The sequence below is a fragment of the Diprion similis genome, chromosome 13 (assembly GCF_021155765.1).
Source record: "Diprion similis isolate iyDipSimi1 chromosome 13, iyDipSimi1.1, whole genome shotgun sequence".
Taxonomy (NCBI): domain Eukaryota; kingdom Metazoa; phylum Arthropoda; class Insecta; order Hymenoptera; family Diprionidae; genus Diprion; species Diprion similis.
Genome location: NC_060117.1, coordinates 1,839,745 through 1,861,688, shown reverse-complemented (window position 1 = coordinate 1,861,688; position 21,944 = coordinate 1,839,745). Strand labels below are relative to the sequence as shown.

The 21,944-nt window shown below is 39.3% G+C and overlaps 1 protein-coding gene across 4 annotated transcripts in view; it reads right to left on the bottom strand.

The window, feature by feature from the left end:
- Positions 1-21,944, bottom strand: part of LOC124414082 (nephrin) — a 156,656-nt gene that overhangs the window by 35,083 nt on the left and 99,629 nt on the right. For all 4 annotated transcript variants that reach the window (XR_006929921.1, XM_046894987.1, XM_046894984.1 and 1 more), the window contains exon 3: positions 5,039-5,244. Coding sequence is in view for 3 of the 4 variants with exons in the window: in XM_046894987.1 (XP_046750943.1) it covers positions 5,039-5,244 (206 nt within the window). In the remaining variant the exon portion in view is untranslated. The remainder of the gene's footprint in view (positions 1-5,038; positions 5,245-21,944) is intronic.

The window sequence follows — 21,944 nt, the reverse complement described above, 5'->3', positions numbered from 1 at the left end:
ATAAGAATCTCTCGAATCCAATATAAACCAAGAGCATAATATTATACGTACTTCCTTCCCTCTCTTTTCGTTTTCATTAAAATTTTTCCCACCAAACCGAAGTTCGGGGGTGATTAATATTTGTTTGCAAAACTTTGGCCTATTAAAATAACGTATTTACATTCTGGGTTTTTAATTTTCTCATTATCGCTTGGTAATAAAAAGAAGAAGAACAACATCAGTAACAAAAATTCGGGCGAACCGTTAAAATCTGGGGGCGAGAAGTTGAATTATACGATCAAACGATACGAAACAGCCACATAAAGTGAGGTTCGTAAACGGGCCGGCAAGACCGTTAAAGCGTGCAAGCCAACCCTGCCGAGTCGGAATACTTCATATATTTTCCAGCCGAGGATCTAGGATCACGTTTCGAGCTTGGCTCTTAAGAAATGAACCTCGTGAACTAAGAGAGCGATGATAGAGAGAAAAAGAAGATACACGTTCAATACGTTTGGGAATTTACTGAAACGCCGTTAGCTTAAGCTTAAAATTTTAATGAGAATTCCACGGTATTTCAGAAATTTTCAAAATCAATATAAACATACGGAAATAGAATATTCCAACATGATTCCAAAGTTCCTTTTCTTCTCTTTAATCAATCCTCAACCGACATGTTTGTGTAAGTATAATCTGTGATTCCCACGTGTCCATATCTATTAAACTTATTGTTCCAGACGAGGGTTGAGCATACATATTACATTTCCGTGTGTATTACTTGGAGTAAAAAGGTAGAAACGAGAAAAGAGAAGTAAGAACAACAAAACTTTACCGCCAAGCTGTTTAGGCAATACACGTACTCATGGGTATCTTTTTGTGTATACCTGCATATCTGAGTCCGAAGGTAGGGTGGGTCCCCCCCTTAGTCTGCAAGTCAAAGAGGAACGTTTTAATTATAAGCATGAGCTAAGAGAATTGCGTAAGCAGAAGCAGCCGAGGTGGAGGTGGAGGTACCACCAGCAGCACTGCACGTCTGAAACTGCGAACATTTGCACAAAAGGAAAGCTCAAGTCTCGACTTCTCTAGTAATATACACCCACGTAGTGCTGCACACGTCTCGCACGGTCCATGTGCACATTATGTTTAGTACGACAATATTTCTGCACGGAGTAATTTTCTCCTCAAGTCAAGAGATGCTTAAACCTCGTCACTCCAGCTTCGAACCTCTTTCGCGATTTGTCGTTCAATTTTCAATGGCGTTTCTGTGTGACGTTGAGGCTCGTTCTGCTCCAAGGATGAAGATTGATTTGCTATCCAGATATCGCGAGTAACCAGTTAACTACAAAGATGAATGACACCATGAAGTGCCGGATCATAAAAAGTATGTTCATCAAATTGTGCTGAAAAGCGAGTATACTGTTCACGTGTAGTGAGCTAAGGCTAAGGTTCCCCATCAAGAACCACCATATTTTCTTCATCCTGCTAACCTCCGTTTCCAATGTTCACCAACTTTCGAGTCTAACCTATAGAGGAATCGTCATCAGCAGAGACAGTTAGTGGATCATAGGAACAGATGGTGATGCCTGCAGAAGAAGTGAAGGAGGGTGGCTTCGGTCCCAATAAAGTGATTTTAAGTAAACCGTCGTGCAGCCACGGCCAGAGGGGTTGGTGTTACGGGCCAACTTCACATACCCCCGTTGAGATACGGGTGGAAATATTAAAATCTGCCCCGGGAATTGGGGGCTGAGCTGAACCCGGTTCAGCAGGGTTGGGTTTTAGCACGTTGGAGCAGTGGAGTGAAGTCGAGTTGGCTCGGCTAAACCTGGGTAGAGTAGTCGAGTGAAATGCGAGGTTGGGTCAGGTTAGACGAGGTGGCTTGCCTCCCTACGTCCTCTTCCATCACACCGCTTCCTCTATTTTTACCATAGAGAACGGCGGACGAGTTCCTCTTCCGAGGGAAGTAGAAACGGTAGCAACGTATAATACATATGAAGGAGCAGAGCAGCTGCAAGGAGGAAGCCTTACATCAGACGTATTAGAAAAATTGGTATGGATTGATTGAGAGAAGAGAACATGAAGCATGGTGAGAAGGTTCATCCTAAAGTCTGCGGTCAGGATTGGGTTCTGTTCAGAACTAGTTGAGTAGATTTTTGCATCGACGAGATAAAATCATTTCAATCAGGGTGTCCTGAGATAAAGAAACTTGAAGAACACAAGGTTGGAAGGAAGGTTCTCCCAAGATTCTCGAGTTCTTTGAACTGGTTCGAGTGAATTTAGAAAGAAACACACAGTGTTCTGATTCTGAGGTACAGAATTGGAGATTGTTGATGAAAACCATTAGCAGAGTATGGAAAGTGAATTTATCAATATTCGGGAAATGAAGGGGACCGTGGATTGGTGATAATGGAATAAGGAACACTTTCTTGACGTCCTCTTTCTACTCCAATGATGATTCAGTGTAAACAAGTCGAGGATCGAAGTCGCTGGGGGGGGAGAAGAGTTTCGAGAATTGAATCACAGGGATTTTTGAATCTATTCGGGGTTAAAGTGCTTTCGGAATTGGGTGAATTCAGCCGAGCAAGAAATCGAGCGAAGCGAGAGAACGAATTGAGCCGATGACTGTGAACCCGGATGAGAACTTTTGGGTCTGAACTCGCGTCTAGCGCTATATTGTCCGTCAAGGAATGATCTCTGGATCCAAGTTGAAATTGCAAACCGTTCGACGGTTTCGAATTAACTCGTAGCTCCGACTAGTATAAGGGTGACTTTGTCGTCTGTCCTCTTAGCCGCGAATTAAGCCCGTCGCACCCTGATCCAAGAAAGAGGATTCTACTGGCCGGAAATTAGGGCAACAGACTGTCACGAGTCCTCTCGATGTTTCCTGCACCCCGATTCACGTGATTGGGAAAAAACTAACCACGGCTATAGCCACTCTTCAGAAAACTTTTCCTCGCATTGGGGTTGATGAGATTTTGGGGTCCAAGGCATAGGCTGACCAAAACTCGATAGACACCAAGAAAGAAGAGGCGGAAAAAGAAAGAAGCTGCGACTTTTCGCTCCGTGGCAGGAGTTTCCAAGTAAAAACAAAAAAAAAAAAAAAAAAAAATGGTGACGAGAAGTCCGCGGATTTCGATTCGCCAGCAAACCATGGTGGTCGGGGGTGGAGGAGGTGGCCATGGTCTTTTACCTCCGGCTGGAAAGGGGCAGCAGCTCGTCAGACACGCGGGTTCAAGCGACTGTGAACCCGATATGTTATGTCCCTCGGTCAGCCCAGGGGCGAGATGGATAAGGGAGAGATCGGGGGTGGGGGATGAGAGGGGTGGCTTAGCGTTGCGGTAATAGTTAAGCCACGCGAAAGAATCCTCGTCTAGAGACTGAGGGGTGAACTGTGGATGTGTATAAAGGAAAAGATCGAAGAGAGTGTGTAGTTGTAAAAAAAGAAGAAGAAGAGAGAGAGAGAGAGAGAGCGACGTATAGAGAATCGTATGAATTTATTGCCACACATAAATTCGACGCTTTTCGCCGGGACGAAAACCCTTTCACCGGACCTCCTATGCTCCTGCTGTACTACGACTGTTCAGTTCGACCCTTCACCCTTCATTCGACCCTTCTCGACGACGATGTGAACGTCAGAATTTCCCGCTAGCTTATACGTTTGTCTCATTCAAGAGGGAGACACTTGATCCTCTATGTTACTGCCGGTTCGGAGCGACGTGGACCAACGATTTTCAATCGGAATCGGATGTTGAATTCCCGCCTCTTTTCGACTCGTTTATGAAAATTCCGACCTCATTCTTACGTTTTTTCGATAAAACTACCCTTTTTCCATTCACCCCCTCTTGTTTTTTTTCTGCTTCTACTTTTTTTTCCTGGATTTTTATTCATTCATCCTACCTGGATTAATCTCAAAGTCTAGACCACATACTCTCTTTAGTCACATGTTCCTCTTTACAGAGATAAAAATGAGAAGTTTGCCGAAGAAAAAAAGGACACAGGGGTGAAAAAGAATGAAAGGAGGTGTATGAAACTATAAAAATTTCACATCAGCTTTAAATTAATCGTAGTAACAAACTTGTCCTCTTATCCTTCTTGAAGCAGGAGGAGCAGGAACCGCGGCAAGAAGCACATGGTTGAAGGGAAGGAGAATTTTTATTAATTTTTTGAAAACTCCGAAACTCTGGCAGCTGTTATAATAACGAATTTAACGAAAAGCTGCCGCTGCTGCTGCTGCTGCTGCTTCTTCTTATTCTCGGTGAAAAGTTTCATAAGTCTCGGTATGTTTTTGTACCCTCTTTTTCCTATCTTCTTACTCTAAAGGCTCATTAAGAAAGTAAAATTTGTTTTACTGTAAAACCAGATACGCGGGTGGTGATGTAATGACGAAGTTATCCACCGTCGAATTGAAATTCGATTTGTAAGTTAAAAACTTAATTTAGTCAATAGTTTTGCGACGATATCGCGGTTTGAGAAAGCTGCGTTTCTAGTTTTTATTCTCCAAGTCAAAAAGAATGGAAATAACTCCATATCGCAAATAATCCGCTCAGTGAGAGTGAAAGAAAAGAAAGAAGGAAGAAAGAAAAAAAACGAAAAAGAGAAACAAGAAAAAAGTAGGTAACGATAAATGGAGAAAGACGATAAGACGTATAAAACACGCAGAGATGAATGAAGCGACGTGACAAAGTGCAGGAAAGAAAAGGAAATGATCAGCCAGAAGGTAAAGGGGTGAAGGGTTTAGGGCTGAGGGTTGAAACGAGGGGTGGAAGGAAATGAGTTGGGTCTACGCAGTGCAGGAGCAGCAGCATCAGTGAGACGAGCAGGAGCAGCATCCTGGATGTAATCTAGAAGGTTCTGGGACCCAATCTCTCGTCTGATGAAAACACCGCCTGGTCTGAAGGTGTCGGAAGGGAAAAGGAGAGAAAAAGAGATAGGAGTGAGAGGGAGGAGATCGCTTACCGGTTAAAAACAAATAGCAACTGAGGAGGAGAAAAGAAAAAGCAAGAAAAAAAACCACGAAAGAAAGAATAATCAGAGCTGATCTGATGATAATTAGAGAATCACTCACCGATTACTGTCAGGTTGTACCGGAAGCTCCTCGTCTGCGCCTTCCGGAAGTCGACTCTGCATCTGTACGATGCTGCGTCGTGTCGTTTTATCTGATCGATAACAAGCACGGCCGGCTGTTGGACGGCGGTTCTGAAATATGCCCGACTACCGAACAACTCGGACTTGTGCTCCGCGTGTTCCAACGATCTACCCCTAACGTCGAATCTGTAACACAATGAAAGAAGAGGAGGTTAATTTTCGAAGAGTAATTGAAAATTTTGTTACTGTAAGTTTTTAAGCGGTAAAAAAATTTTTTAATAAAAATCAAAGACGTATGTTACATCATATTTCTGGTAAAGGATGAACTGATGGCGAGAAGGTGGTTGGATAAAGTATCAGCCTCGCAAGATGGAAGACAGAAAGAAAGAGAGAGAGGATGAAAAAGGGAATGAAAGCTGAGGGATGGAAAAAAGGCGTTCCAGCTCACCGATGTGAGAAAACTGGAGATTGATGAGTCGGTGGTAGTTTGGCGTGACGTGAGGTCGTCCGCTGGTCGCATCGGGATGTTGAAGAAAATGAAAAAATAAAGAAAAATAAAAACGACCGAGTGAAAGGAGGAAGCAAAAAAGGGAGAGTTATTTTTAACGAACTTTGAATTTACATCACCACTGCTCAGCTGCTTACCGTTGGAATATACAAAGAATCATGTAAAATGATGTACCCACGTGATTAGCGAGAAAAAAAAAAAAAAAAAAAATTGACAGATAAAACCGTACGTTCCGAAAAATTTCGTGGGATTTTCAAAAAATCTTATGGTGTTTTTTTTTCGTTTCTATGGGGTATCGGAAAATTTTATGGGGATTTTATGGGTTTTTTTAAATTCTTATGGGGTTTTGAAGAAATATGACGAGGAGACTGGAATTCGTTTTCAAAAAATCTTATGTTTTTTTTTTTCGTTTCTATGGGGTCTCAGAAAATTCTATGGGGATTTTGTGTGTGTTTTTTTTAAATTCTTATAGGTTTTGAAGAAATATAACGAGGAGACTGGAATTTGAATTTTCCTTTAGTTTATATTTTCCTTCTTTATTTTCCTTGTATCTCCTACTCCCATTGGGGTGAATCGAGGTTACGGATATAACGACACATGCCATACCATGCATATGAAAGGGGCTGATGTAGGTAATACGAAACCGATGCATGTTTTATGAAACTGTTTCCCATCCCTGCCGGCATCCCGTTCTGTTCGGTAATGGGTACACCTACTATACATATAGTATAACCGTATAACACAGGATGTCGGTGAAAAAAAATTCTCTCTCTCCCTCTCATCCTCTTTCCGTCCATGGCTGTGTCGATCGAGCTCGTAAAAAATGATGCACACAGATAGACACGACCGAGACACACCGTGCGTAGGCAAACCAACCCCCGAAAATTTTTTCCACCATCCCTTACGAAGTTACTGATGAACACCCATGTGTACATACATATCATACAGCTTTATAAATAAGTAAATATTGACGGAGGAACGAACGTCGAAAAATTAACACTTAACAATATCAAAACAAACGAATTATATGAGAAAACTTTTTTTTTCCCCCACCGCGGTTATGCGGGAGTTTCAAAAACGGACGTCAAACTTTGAGACCAACTTCTCATTATACTTAGAGTCAATCGATCGTCCGAATGTTTTTTGATTCCTTTTTTTATTTTTTTTTTTAGGAATTTTGGTATCATCTTTGGCAGAGCTCAGATCTCAACGTCCCTCTTCCTCCTATTAGGGACTGATATAAGGCCCGTTCTCCGCTGTCCGACCGTGTTTAATGGCTGTTTGAGCTCTCCGAGGCGACGGACTGCACGCCATATACGTAGCCATGTGGAAACTGAGACGTATGAAGCCAAGATAGGGACGGCTTACGAGAGGATGAGCTTAACCGGTAACGAAATTCGGGTCGGACTCCGCGGCGACCCGAGGGAATCGGGGATTCCCGAAAACGGCCAAAATACTAAGGCTCTGAGTCCTAGACAACCGGCTGTAGGTTTGCGAGGTAAATATGGGAAGTTTCATGCGAATCTGAGCAACGATTGCCCCTCACCATTTCTGATTCTCTTTGAGAAAAAAAAAAAAAAAAAAAAAGGTCTGCAATTGTCTAAACTCTGAAACAGTAGCCAGGATTTTTTTTAGATTTTACCGAAAATCTTACTTTTCTTCCATACAACTCTTCCAATGATTCAAAATTCAATTTTTTTTCATATTTTCTTCTGCTTCTACGAAAATCAATTTTCAACGGTTGAACCCTCAAAATTCTTGGATAAAACTTTTATATGCTTAAAATTTGAATAAAAAAAATCTCGTATCATATGAAATAAAAAATTAGAGGAAATATGTTGTTTTTTTTTTTGCCCCTCGAACCCCATGTAACCCCTTAAGATAGGAGAACGAATTATGGGGTGTGAAAAACAAATGTTACGGAAATTAAGAACAGAAATTGAAGAAACCTGGAATTGTATTGGAAATGAATTTTCAACCCAGAATTTCCCTCCACAATCTAAAGAGCTTGATGCTGCTCGAAACTATTTCCGACCAACTTAATCGCGGGGATATACATATCGGGAATTCCACATGAACCGAACATAACCTAAGTTCAACCATTACTCAGTTATGAACTTCAGGGAAGCTTGGATATTCAGAGCGGTTCCGAGAGTGGAATCAATTTTTTATTCATTTAGTTTTTTCGATAAATTTATTGAATCGATTTCGGCGAAATTTTACGTTCAATATAAACTAGCCTGAGATAAGAAATTGAATATTAAAACGAGCGAGCGAGTAAGTCTCCGATGTTGAGAACAAGATGAGGCGGAGAAAAACGCGCTGATAGAAAATCTGCGATGGTCAGGGTTGGACTTAATATATGTACGTACCAGGTTATAGGTGTAATTATAGTATACATCCATGGACGTAAGACGAAGTGGCCAGAGGGTGCGTGTTAAAAAAAATTTGTAAACGCGTTGGATATCGTGTTGTTTGGCAGTAGCCGCTTAAGGGTAATAAATTATATCACACGGGCGACTCCCGCCCCCTTAAATTCTCCAACCCTGCAAAGCCAAGGTCCGAGGTTTTATTACGGAGGGAATATTGAATTTCTTTATCGATAGAATTATGGTAAATTATAGTCGGTCATGTAAGTGGGTAAGAAGAAGAAGAAGGAAAGAGAGAGAAAGGACGGAGGTAAACTGGGAACGAGCATTACGCCGTCATAAAATACCCGAGCGTTTTCAAAGGGAGTGTAAATTACCGTTAATACCGGTCTTCGAGGGTCGAGATTTCATGTATTTAATACACGTATGTATATATCGTATAATTTATACGTATAGATTTAACGTGAATTTAAAAAATATTACCGCCTGGTTTCACGTAACAAGAATAAAAAAAAAAAAAAAAAAAAAAAAAAATGAACGGAACCAATGAATAGAGTAAAAATTTAACTTTCAGTCAACGAGGATGATTGAAATTGTTTTTTTTTTTTTTAATTTCTCTTTTCAAGTTAATTGATCGAGTTCAATTTATACTGAAATTAAAATTCAAGTCATAGGAAGAAATCACACATCGAGCGTGTTGTCATTATGATTACTGTTATAGGTTATACCGAGACACTTTCCGGTAACGAAGAACGATGATTAAGAACCGAAAAAACAACAACAAAAGAGAAAAAAATTTACGCAACATACACACACACACATGGTTGAAAACTCATGCATTATACAGTACAAAGCGTATAAACGTGGAATACGGTAGCTGGAAAATAAACTCGTTTAATTAAGATTTGTGGTAACGAATTGGCTTAGTAAGGTCATGCATATTTAAATTTTTCCCGGGTAACGAGAGAGACAGAGAGAGAGAGAGAGAGAAAAGTATCGTGAACAAGAGCGGAATAAAGAGAAAGAGACAAAAGGAAGTCTCCGCTTTCCAGCATCCACCGCTGCCAACCTTCCACAACTACGATGACGACGATTTTAAATTGCAAAGTTTATATTCATAGAATGAGGTGTACATAAAAACAAATTATTATTATTATTATTATTATTATTTTCAACTATCCACGGACAAAATTCACCCTCAGTGCGGATCTCTGATATTATTCTCCCCCTCCGTGTAACGTTGGTCGGTATTATTACCGCCTATACGCACCGAAACTGACGTCATGCGCATTGCGCGCATCGTCGCCCACCGTCTCATATATTCTCTGTGTATTATGTATGGTCGCAATGGGGTTGGTGCGGATGAGGCAGAATTTCGAAACGCATTAACTGATTGGGATTGATTGACGCCCCGTCAGATTACCGACTCACCGCCAAACCTATTATCTACTAATCCAACTGCGCGTAGACGATATTCAAATTTTGTTTGCTCCCCTTCCCTTCCCTTCCCTTCGCACCCCTCAACATCCGTCCGGCTGATGTTACTGCAACGTCGTGATTCGAATGTCATTAGCATCACCAACGACGACGACGTCGACGACGACGATGAATTGGACAGACCTGTACACCCACGTGAACTGCAGGCGTGCTTCTTTGTGTGCGTGAGACAAACATTACTCCCAAGCTAATCAACCGTTCCCTGAAATGTCAGGATTGTTAATGTTGTTACGGGATCATTATCGTCGTATCTGCAAAACCGCGCTGCCCGCAGTTCAGAATCGTGACAGGTTGCGGCGGAGATATCTTCCGGTTCGAATGGCGGGTATCGTTTTAGCAAAAGTTAACAAAACCCCATAAACAATTCGAGAAAACTTCATAAAAAATTTAAATAAAACCCCATGGAATTCCCATAGAAATATTCTTAAAACCCCATGAAAATTTTAAAAACCCCATGGAATTCCCATAGGAATATTCTTGAAACCCCATAAAAAATTTTTAAAAACCCCATAAAAATTGAAAATTTGGCAACATATGTTTTGTTGCGAAAAATTTACTTCGAACAAAAGTTCGTGAAAGCCCCATGGAAAATTTTGTGGACAAGCTCTATTCGACTGGGGAAAAGAGATGAGATATTAGGCTTTTAAGGTTTAAAGGTGCGCTGCGCGCGAGCGCATGAGAAGATGGCGTACAGGGAAACAGAAACGAGGAGGTAGAATAAAGGCCGGATGCTTGGGCAGGTTCACCTTCTGCCGCATGCCAACCGGTGCCTTCTAATAACGTCGCGTGGCACGCCAAATTCTACACATCGACGTAAAATACGGTATAATAATTTTATACATTTGCGCCTTTGACTCCGACACTAGATTTTCCCATATCTTTTTCCGCCCTCGTACCTCCTGACCCCATTGCAGGTCTGCAAAGGAGAAAAGTTCTACCTCCATGATCGTTCTTTGCTTTTTTATTCACGTACTTCCTCAGCTTCCCCATAAAAATATGCCATGTACCTTAATAATTAAAGATTTCAACGGCGAGTCCCTGACGCTATGGAGAAAGAGAGATAAAACTAATTGCGGGGGAAGGAGGAAAGGTGACTTTACTATATGGTGTACGTACACGTTGAAGCTTCGTACGTGTTCGATCGTGAACGGAAAACCGATCGCATTCGAATTTACTCCACTGCTTTACTTCACCTTCCTTTCTTCGCCATTTCTCAGCTGTATCGACACTTCTCTAGCTACTTTTCTCTCTCTCTTATACTCGTTTACCCGTCTTCTCCGGAAGCTTTATCAAAGATGGTAACAATATTCTTTTTATTTCTACCAACGGTAAAAATCCGTCTGAGATTATCAATGGAGAAGTTAACTGGGAGGAAGTTACGCAGAGTCCACTATAGAGACAGAGGCCAGATGGTTCCTTTTTCCACCATAACCTTGTCTACGCCATTCTTAAATTGATAAACAAAATAGAAATAATAATCTCTCTTTATCACCGTTAACTTTGTCATTGTTCTTCCGGTCTGAATTTTCCAAGACGGTGTGGGGGGTTGAAAATCCCCAGCGACCTCTTTGTCACCGCGCTCCAAGAAACGCGAAGAAGTAAAAGAAGAATAAGGAGACGGAGACAAAGGCGGGAAGAGCACGGCCTCTTGTGTCCGAGGGGTTGGGGTGGATAAAGGCGATCGGGTCCCGGGAGGTTTCGATACTCTCGGCTTGTTGGGACAGCGGCGAAACAAAACACACGGAAAATAGAATTGATTCCCACATGAAATGGAGGGTCGTTGAAGGGGTTTAACGGAGAGAGGACAGGACGAGAAGGCCAACACAGTGGGAACAAAAAAAAAAAAGAACCGGAAGAAGAAGAAGAGGGATAACCCAATGTGAAGAAGCTGGCCTAGTGAGCCGGGGTGAAAAAAAAGAACAAAAAAGAAAAAAATCGAGGGGGGATGAGAAAGGCGATGGCGAAAAAACAGCGAGCTGGGTATCACAATTCGTCTGACGTTGCTTACGACAAGGATCCTCCCACAATCAGGAACCCAATGTATCTGACACTGTATTCCTGGTTCGCTTTATTCTGTAAAACTGTCCGAAGAACAGCTTCGACTTCTAATTAACAATAAGAGTGTCGGGCTTGAGACGTTTATCGACGACTTTGAATAACAAGCTTTTCAAATACTTCATGGTACCCACAGCGCAGTTCCTGGAGTGTGAATCCCATTCGGTATTACCTTCAGGATTGATTCAGAGGAGAGCATCAATTTGCAGAATCCAAAATTTGGTTGGTTGTTTATTTGAAAATCGGCCCAGAAAATCGCTACGACTTTTACCAAGAGATATCAGTTTACACTAGCCTGAAGAGTCCATAGCTTTGCCAAAAAGCCACGTGATGATGGACAGACTATTTGCTCTTGGTCTTGACTATTCACCCTTTCCGTTCTTTGTTCTATTTTCAAGTTTTCCCTTTGACTCATATTGAATCTTCTTTTATGACCTCGAGCAAAAGTGCCTCGTTCAGACATTCATTGTCACAATTTCGAGGCGCCAGTCAATGAATTTTCGATAACTTTTATCGCTTCTGCCTCTTTTTCTTCACCGATAATATTATTCGCAAGAAAATCGATCGTCGCTAACGAGACACCTGTCCACGGGAAAAGTTTGAAATGTGTCTTCTTCGCCGCGCGAAGCGCATAAGAAATTCCGAATACCGATATTCCAACATTTACCTACTTCGCCTTGGATAACGTAGTCATAGAAAAAACAAAAACGATGTCCTGACAGGAGGTTTCATCATTTCAGGTTTTTAACATAACCTTAAAACATTTTATAATCCAAGCCCAATCAGAGTTTCTCATTATAATGGAAATAATGGTTTGGATTATAAGGTTTTTTAAGATTATGTTAAAACCTGACGTGATGGGATGAAATGAACTTCGGTTTTGGATTCAGGCCAGAATAATTCTTTATTTTTGTGTGGCTGTCTAAATATCCCGAGGAATAATCGTTAATTGCCAAGCAGACGTCAGAAGTCAAACAACGGCTACGGTCTAATGCGAAAACCCTGTTGCGTGTCAGGAATACTCTATTATATACGTTCGATTCGTTTTCCACTTATCGTCCTTCATTCCTCTCTTGCTAATTCCTTCTTCAGCCCTTTTGTCAATTCTCGATCAATAAAGATCCCAGATTTCCCGGATTCCCGGACGGAGCTGTCACCGGATTTAATCAAAACAACGATGAGTCTAAGTGAAGCACTAAGTGAAAGAGAGTAACGAAGATGGAAAAAAGAAGCTCGACTCGCTCAAAGATTATTATTCATATTAATCGTCAAATGACTCGAGTCTGAACTTGCGAGATATTTTTTACTCGTCAATCTCGACAGAATTGTACAGTCGTTTAAAATTTCATTCTCTCAAGTCTAATTCTAAACTTCTCTACGGTGTTTTATTCGGAAACCAGTTAACGCGAAAAAGTGAAAAGCGTCACTTGAACGGCAGTGATAACGACGATCGGGATCGAAATGGAATTTTGGGGATCATGGAAACGGCTCGAAAGTGAGAGGCCTCGGCTTACCGCGATACACAGGGTCGTTAGGTCCTGAAATTCGTCTCATCTGTATTCTGGACAGGAGACCAGGATGCAGGGGGAGCTTTAAGCGACGCGTGTGCCTAATTGCGTCCGCTTTGCTTCCTGATCTCTTTCTCCCCACTGCGCAAGCGGCCGACATTAAACACGCTTTGCACGGTAGTTTTAATTGAAATCCCCCCACAGTGCGCTCCATTTCGTTTGGGTAATATGCACCCAGCTTGAAAACAACGATTTCGAAAAATGTTTTTTTTTTGTTCCATTATTTTTCAAAAATCCATTCAATAAGTATACATCATTTTTCTACTTTTCTTTCCGCGTGAATACTGGCTTATTTTTGTGGTAAAATGGAGGCAATAAAATCGTTTTATTACACTTGGATTCATAAGTTCGATTTTTCAGCTTTTTATCACTTCTCGAAAAGGTTGAGCTTCGGAAAATATTGGAGAGAAGAAGAAAAAAAAAAATTCACGGAGTTGGATAAAAGTAAGATCGAAAATAGCCACAACATCGTGAGCAGAAAATTAATGAGCTACCGAATTCTTCTTCGATTTATGGAAAAGCACAATAAGCTCAAACGTGTATAATTGCATGTGTATGTATATGCATATGAATTACATGTGTATTATTAGAAACGTATGAATACGCGAGGGAGTTTTCCGTTTTTTTTTTCTCTTTTTTTGAGAAATAAATGTCTACTTTATGTCTTTTTGTCCACCATTCTATTGATCATTCGACTTATTCGCGTCTCGACCTCTGACCAATTAAAAGTAAATAAAATCGTTCGAAATCGTTGAAATGAATAAACACTGAACAACAACAACGAAAAAAAAAAATAAAAAAAATAAAAAGCGCAAAAAAGAGAGAGCGAGAGAGAGAGAGAGAGAAGAAAAAGGAAAGATTGAGCACCCCTGCAGAACTCGCTTCCGCGAACACTAATCACTTCGCGCGCCAATTTAACCGTTAAATTGGTCAGCGAGTGTGAGAGTAGCTCGTCGAGTTGCTGTGCAAGCACGCCGCGCCGCTGTCGAATTGCTTTCCCCCGGAAATGGAAATGAAAATAAGTCAACAAAAAAAAAGAAGCAAAAGGAGAAGAAACAAAATCAAAGGGGAAAAAAAGCTAACCGAGAGAAGCAAAAGGACGAAGAACGAACCGTAGAAAAAGAAGAATAAAAAAACAAAAAATAAAAAACAAACGAACCAACGAACGAAAAATCGTCTCTTTCTTTCTCACGCGTCACGGTATACCTGTATTTATACGCGCGTAAAAAATTCACAGGGTGTCAGATTTCCAAAGTATATCCACTTTCATATACTTGAATGAATATTTTCTAAATTTCATCAGAGAATTATCACAAACGATAGAAAATAAATGAAGAGGAATTAAAAAGAGATGAAATCGGAATGTTTTTTCACGTTTATTAACGCAAGTTTGAGTAAAAAAAAAATTATTCGTTTAGATACGTACGTGATACATAGATTGCAATAGTACGGGCAACATCCTTACATTTTTTTTTTTTTCTAGAGCTTTTGATGCTTGAGATCTTAACTTGACCAAGTTGCCGCTGTTGATTGATTTTTTTTACTTTTAAATTTAGTTCTTTTTTCTTCTACCAAATGACTTCTAGATATTTTTTTTTCCACCGATTTTCCGACGACGATGGTTTATTACGTTAGCAAAAAAACCTAACCGAATAAATTACAAAGACAAATGAAACAGTGAACGGCAAATAATATACTAAATGATAAAAAACAGAAAAACAGAATCAAATGGGTAAAAAAATATTCTGGGGATTAGGAATATTTGTCAAAATGGGAGCCAAAACAAACGGTACAGCCGAAGAGAAATATAAAAAAATACGAAATCAATCGTGCGCAAAAACAGAGTGTGAGAGAGAGAGAGAGAGTAGAGACAGAAAAAATCATTTATCAACTGTGGGGTTCGAGGGTGAAAAGAGATTGATATCGGTAGCTGCATGGGGATGAAATACCGAGAGACAGGGCTAATTTCATTACGAGAACAGTCATGGAGAATGCATGTATAGGTATATAAAATGGCCGGATTTGATTAGATCCGATGAAATTCGTCCAGACATAGATATGGGTACGAGGTTAATTGCATAGTTCGATTGAAATTACACGCGCAAAACTGTTTATCCATCGTATATCGGGGATCCTAAGTATCCGTTGCATGTCAACCGGAAATTTCGATACGTAAACATCAATGATTCAGAATCACGGAATTGAAATTTTCCAAACTTTTCCCGCTAACTAAATTGCGATAATCATTATACCAGGCATTTCGTTTGTAAATGTAACCTTCGTTAAAAGAAAAAGAAAAATTCGTTAACAGCAGATTTTTTGTGACGGCCGAACGCAGCTGCCAATTCTAGTTGACTGGAATATCCGATCTGTATCACGTACTTCGGGATGCAATAAGGATGAGGATAAGGATGAGAATAAGGATGAGGATAAGGATGAGTATGAGGATGAGGATGAGCATGAGCATGGGCATGGGCATGAGTATGAGCATGAGAATAAGGATAAGGATATGGATAAGGATAAGGATAAGAATAAGGATAAGGATAAGGATAAGGATAAGGACAACGATAAGGACAAGAACAAGGAGAAGAACAAGGACAAGGGTGAGAGTAAGGGTACGGACAAGGAGAGGGACGAGGATAAGCAGCAGGATAAGGAGAAGGAGATGGAGGCGGATAAGGAGAAAAAAGAAATGGAAGCGAGTTTGGGTAATAGACGACCGTCTCGAGAAAATTGTATGAATATCGGGGCACAGAATCTGTAGCACAGGTTTATCGAACTGCAGCCGGGGTCAAAATAGCAGAGAATCGAAACGCGATGCATTTCAAGCTATTCAATTTATTTACCAATTTCTTGCATCGTTTCGCCGAGTGAATTTAAAGCGAGCTTGGCTATTTTTTATAAATTTTCTACCTCAAATATGGTAAACAAAATATATACGTGCGTGAATTTTTCGATTCTTATTGTAACGATTTTTTACATTGATGATGAACATAAAATGATGGACAGAATTGTAACAGAGTATCGCGTCGGAGGTTTAGATGAGGTGGAAGAAAAAAAGAGAAACGGGACGAAAGTTAAGAAGAAAATGGTAAGAAAGGCAGAATTCTAGTCAATATTTGACAAGACGTATTCATGCATTATATATTTCCGTTCTGAATTATTTTATTAATCGTTTGCCAGGTACCAAAATAAAAAGAAGAAGAAGAAAAAGTTTTAGAACAAGAAGATCCGTTACGATGCCTATAAGGGTGGTTAAAACAGTCAGAAAAGTGAGTGAAATATTAACAAGATTGAGAAGCGTCGAAATAAGTAAAGAAAAAGAAGTAAAAAATTAAAAAAAAAACAGAATCAAAACAACGTATTAAAGGGTAAAGAAGAAGAGAATGAACAAAATACCGAAAACGATCGACGTCGAAGGGTGAAAAAGTTTTTCCATACCATGTTACATTAAAGAAGATACGGTATTCACAAGGCCCTTGCACATGATATACGATAATTAATTAATGCATTCGTTAATGAATCGCTCGAGTTTTCAAGAGACTTGATAAAATTTATCCGCGTTTTATGTTTACCATAAATTATAAATTACGTTAAATTATGTCGTCTATTATGCGGAGGGAGAGTTTACTTTGGGAGAAAGTTTTGTAATCAAGCTGTTCAATCTTTAACGCGTGATGGACGAAAGAGAAAAAAAAACGAAAACGAACCACGCCTTTGTTTTCGTTTTTTTCTTTTTTTTATTCTCTCCTTTTCTTCCTCGCTGAAAACTTATTCGGACCTGTAAAAAAAAAAAAAAAAAAAAAAAAACGGAGTTTTGGTTTCATTCTCTGCCACTTCTTTCGACGAATTTCATCCTCTGGTTTTTCTGAATTCGAAAATTCTTTTCGCAAATTGTTTCACCCATCCCTCGTAAGGATTAAGGATCGATTGCAGAGGTGGAAAATAAGGGAAACTGGGGGAACGGTAGCGAGTAATAGCGAAAGAGAGAGAGAGAGAGAGGGACAGAGAGAGACGGAGATAATTGGTTTTTCGGAAATCCATTCACACGATCGAATCCCTCCTAGCGGTGTGTCGAGCGGTCGAAAAGGGGTTACGGAACATTAAACAACCCCCCAGCCGAAATCGCTAACCGGGCGAACAGCCCAGTCGTTAAAAACAACCAAGATCCATAAATACACGGACAATTACTCCAAAGCGCTGGGAATCGATGCGTTCAATTTTTTTTTTTTTTTTCCTCCGTATAGGAAAATAAAAATAGAAATTAAGAACAAAAAAAAACAAAAAAAAAAAAACCAAACTAATCGCGATGTATTACATCGTAAAATAATCCCGAAATACTTCATAGATTAGGGGCAAGTTGATTATGGGAATTTGTGACGACGATATTATCCCAAAAGTTTTGAAATTTTCCCTTAATTAACCTGATTGAAAAGTTTTTACCTCACCAGTTTGCATTCTCTCCCGGTGTTCGGAATTACCCGCAAACATTCTTTATCTCGTTAGTCGATCCCCGTGTAAAAGACGGGTGTAATTCCACCTTTACTCAGAGCTTCTTTAACAAATTAGTGTAATTAATATTATATTCTAATTTACAAATATATATATATATATGTATGTATATAAAAAGGAAAGAACCTTTCGACAAATGAAGAGTCGAATTAATTTATACGAAGGTGAAAGTTGTAACTCTCCGATGAATCCAAAATCATCCCTCACACTTAGCTATATAGAAATATTTTTTTCTCCTCTATGTAAATTATCAAGGGATGATTTTAACTTCTCTGGATTCATGTTTGACGAATTTTGAAATTTATAACTTTTGGCCAGAAGATAAATTTCCGTCTCTGCGGCAGATTTTCCGTAACATAAAGGTCGCGGGATATTTTCCGGGGTGAAAATTGGACGAGCGGTTCTCCGAAAGCTTCATTTTCCCGCCCCTTCTCTCTCTCTCTCTCTCTCTCTCTTTTTTTTCTTTTGCGCGTTCGGTTTTAATTGCCAGTCGTTAAGGGCTCGCCGCCACCCTCGAAAGCTCCGCCAGAGTTTCACGTTCGGTTTGCGGGCGGGCGAAGATGCAAGGGCTGAAAGCGGCCCTGGCAAGAGGCATTCGTTGTCGTTACGGTCCAACCCTGCAGGTAGGTACTTAAATCCCGCCGCGACGCCCTCAGACAATCAAGTGTACCTAATACCGTGCGCGACGAACCCTTCAATGACGCGCTTACGCCTTATTTCTTCCTTAACATTAAGGAAAGTTTTCAATTTTTCTTACTACACAGTCCGTGAATGGTATAATTTTTTAATTTTTTTTTCTATTTTTGTTTTTTTCTTTTTCTGCAGTCACAAAACAAAAACGTAAAACGAGAAAATCCGCGCGAACGCAACAATCTATCGTCTAACCCTGACAATTTTTGATTTTGTTTAAAAAATGTTTTTGATATTGTTTCGAACACTTGAGCAGTACCTATCCTAAATTTTTTAAAGATTTTTTATTCAAACTTCCGTAATGATAAATTAATATTTTCAAAATGTTTATCCCTTGTGATGTGGACTAGAATTTTTACCCTATTTTTTGTAGTATAAATTTCAAACGATATTTGAAAGCTACCACAAGCTTTCAATAAGTAAGAGAATATACAAGGGATGAAAGGATGAGTGTAAAAGAAAGAATTACGAACGGATGAGAAACAGAAAAAGAAAGAGAGTCAAAAGTTGTACTGTCAGTTTCGCGTTACTTTATCGGCTCTAAATAAAACGATAAATTTAACAAGAATGGGGTGCGTGCGAAGTAAAATGAGTCCCCTCTCCTCTCCACCCCCTTTTAATTTTATTTTTCAACCCTGAACACCAAGCAGCCTCCGACTATCCGTCCGTCAGAGAATCTTGATTTACGATTTTTTATTTTCCCCGTTTCATCCCTCTTCTTATTTTTATACCTATATATATATATATACATCACAGGACCTTCTCCCTTTTGTCCCTTAACCTTGTTTCTCAAATTGTTGCAGATATGTTGCAAGAATATTAAAAGAAGATACGAAAACGAGAAGAAACGTTGAATGTATGAAAGAGGAAATCGAATCGAGGGTTGAACGAGGACGAAGTAAAAACCAAAACCCCCCCCCCCAAAAAAAAAAAAAAAAAAAAAACACCACGTTACGATTGTGTTTTATTTTTATGAAGAGAAAATCTTGGAAATAAATCATCGGCTGTGAAGTAATAGATTTTTTCACAATTGAATCGGAACAACTCTTACTCAATTCGGAAATCGATCATGAAGCCGGACTGAATGAAAAATGTCTGCGAAGTTCTAAAATGAAGGCCAGACTACTGAAAGCTGGGGCAGTAATGAACTATTAAAGCCAACCAGGAATCCCTCGGGATCAATCGTCTTCCTTATTTCAAAGGGAAAGCCGTCGTCGTTGAAGTCGACCGAGAACGGAATTAAGTGGTGGCAGCGGTGGGATGAAACTACCTGCAGCCAGTTCCCGCTCTCTCTCTCTATCATCTCAAAATCCCTGCTGACATAATTGGATTTGAATTTCCGTTAAACATACGGTAACCCCTAGTTTTGCATGTTTGACTTCGGAAGCCGGAAACTTGGATCAGAGAAATCTTTCGGTTAGTTCACCAAGGCTTTGAGAGGATGAAAAAAAGTGAAACGCCAGAAAAAACAAAAAAACTAAGCAAAAGAAAAACAAAAAACAAACATATATCAAAATTTTCGAAGAGATTGTAAACGAGAAGAACTAAAATATGATATATGATATAAATTAAAAGTAGATTATCGAGACGTTGGTGAAAATTATCAAGAATTGGATAGAATTTTAAAGAAAAAAGGTGAATAATTTGTCTAGTAATTCATAGGAAATTGATCAAGTTTGTAAACGATTTTTTTTTTTTTTTTTTTCGTAATAAATAAAGTCCTGGTAAAATTTTTTTATTTTTACAGTTTTTCTATTTAAAACCTGATTCCAAAATGTCGTTCACGGATCTTAATACTGGATATTAAGGGTGAGACATTGCGGCTAATGAGTAAAATAATACTCGGAAGCGAACTGCATCGCTTCTGCAAAGGCGGCTGGTAAGTTTCAGCCGAACGAGCTTATTACGTAAAGACTTGGATATTTAGTGGGTCGTTGCCATTTGGGGCGCGACGGAGGGGGAGGGGGGTAAACGGTTCTCTGCACCTTCGGAATTTAGTAGGTCGAGGAATAAGGAAGGAACTAAAGAGAGAGAGAGAGAGAGAGAGAGAGAGAGAGAGAAGTCAGCTTCCGGAAGCTAAGTTATGCCAACGTTAAGTCTGCAGTTTCTGACGTGCGAACTAATTAAACGGCAGTTTGACGTATACACACGTTTCCGTGTATTGAAATTATACACACCTAGGTATAAATATGGTGCATTCCAAGTGAAATTGAGGACGACTCATTTCCTTCAGGTCATCGGATCTTTGCATAACTTTTTTTCGCATTGGTTACACTTCAGAAAAAGCCTGATTTTTTTTTTTTTTTCCTTTGAAGCGGAAGAGTTTTTTTTAGATCGAAACATACCGAAAGGTAATATAATAATAATAATGATAATACTTGAGTTGATGAATGTGAAAAACAATCTAAATTCGTCTTTCGCATTGTTTATCGCAATCACAAGCACTGTTGTTATAATTCGATTTCAATTGTTTTCTAGTGAATGTGAATTAGATATTCGGGTAATTTTGGATTTGGGAAAGGAGGAACATCGGGGGCAGCAAATTGCGGGGTTGGTGGTAGGTATAGATAATTGTTATGATATTCGCGTGTTGAGATTGTTAATTGAATTCGTTAGCGTTATCACGCTATCGCGATCTAATGACGGTACCTTCGCGTTATACACAAAATTCTATTTTACGCCCAAGTCAATACGCGCTTACAATAAACATATTCACGCACGTGTTTTTTATACAACATACGTTATATACATAATTCGTCAATAAAATGAGTAACAAAATCGTAAAAATCGAAATAAGAATATTTAAAAAAACTTTAACGACTAAAAAAGAAAAGCAAAACCAACAAACGAATCGACGAAAAAAATTGTTGTTAATAATTAAATCGCAATATAAAGAATGAATATATCATAGGTATTAAGAAATAAAAAAATTAATATTAATGGAAAAGACATTTTGTGAAATTTTTGAATAAAAAAAAATTTACACAACTTTCTATTTTTCTAATTTACGTCAGCCAACGACGATATCCCGAAGGTCTGTTGGGTCTGACTGGAGGGATCGGGACTAAGGGATGAGAAAATTTCACCCCGTGGCGTAACTGCTTTTGGGAGATGTTTCTCTCCGTTGCAAGGGTCGGCTGAGGCTACGAATTATTTAACTAGTGACAAAGTTTCCAGCTGCTTGATGCGCAGTCTCGTAACACCGCCTACCCTTTTCGTAAAAACAAAACACCGTCGTTTTCGTCCCCAGGGGAACCGATTTTTCATTTATTCATTTCTTTTCTTACCCTGGGAGCGAAATTTTACCCGTAATTCGATATCACGAAGGTTTCGAGAAGCTCTCGAATGTTTTTATGATAGTAATGGCGTCTCAATCATCACAAATAATCAGGGGTAAGTAAATGATGAAATCATGAAATTTCGCACGTCTTTTTTTTTTCTTACTATCATTTTAATCTCTTTATACTTTTAATCCGAAGTGTATAATGAAAGCAAGTGGGGCAATCTGTTTTATTTTAGATCGGTCTTAACATAGATAAAAAAAAAAAAAATTAGTAATAAGAAAAAGTATTGAATAAACTAGAAAGGATTTACAAGTTTTATTATTTAAATTTAGAAAACTGGTTGATGTAAAAAAATAAGTTTATATTAACACAAAAGAATCTCGCGACGAGTATCAAAGAAGCT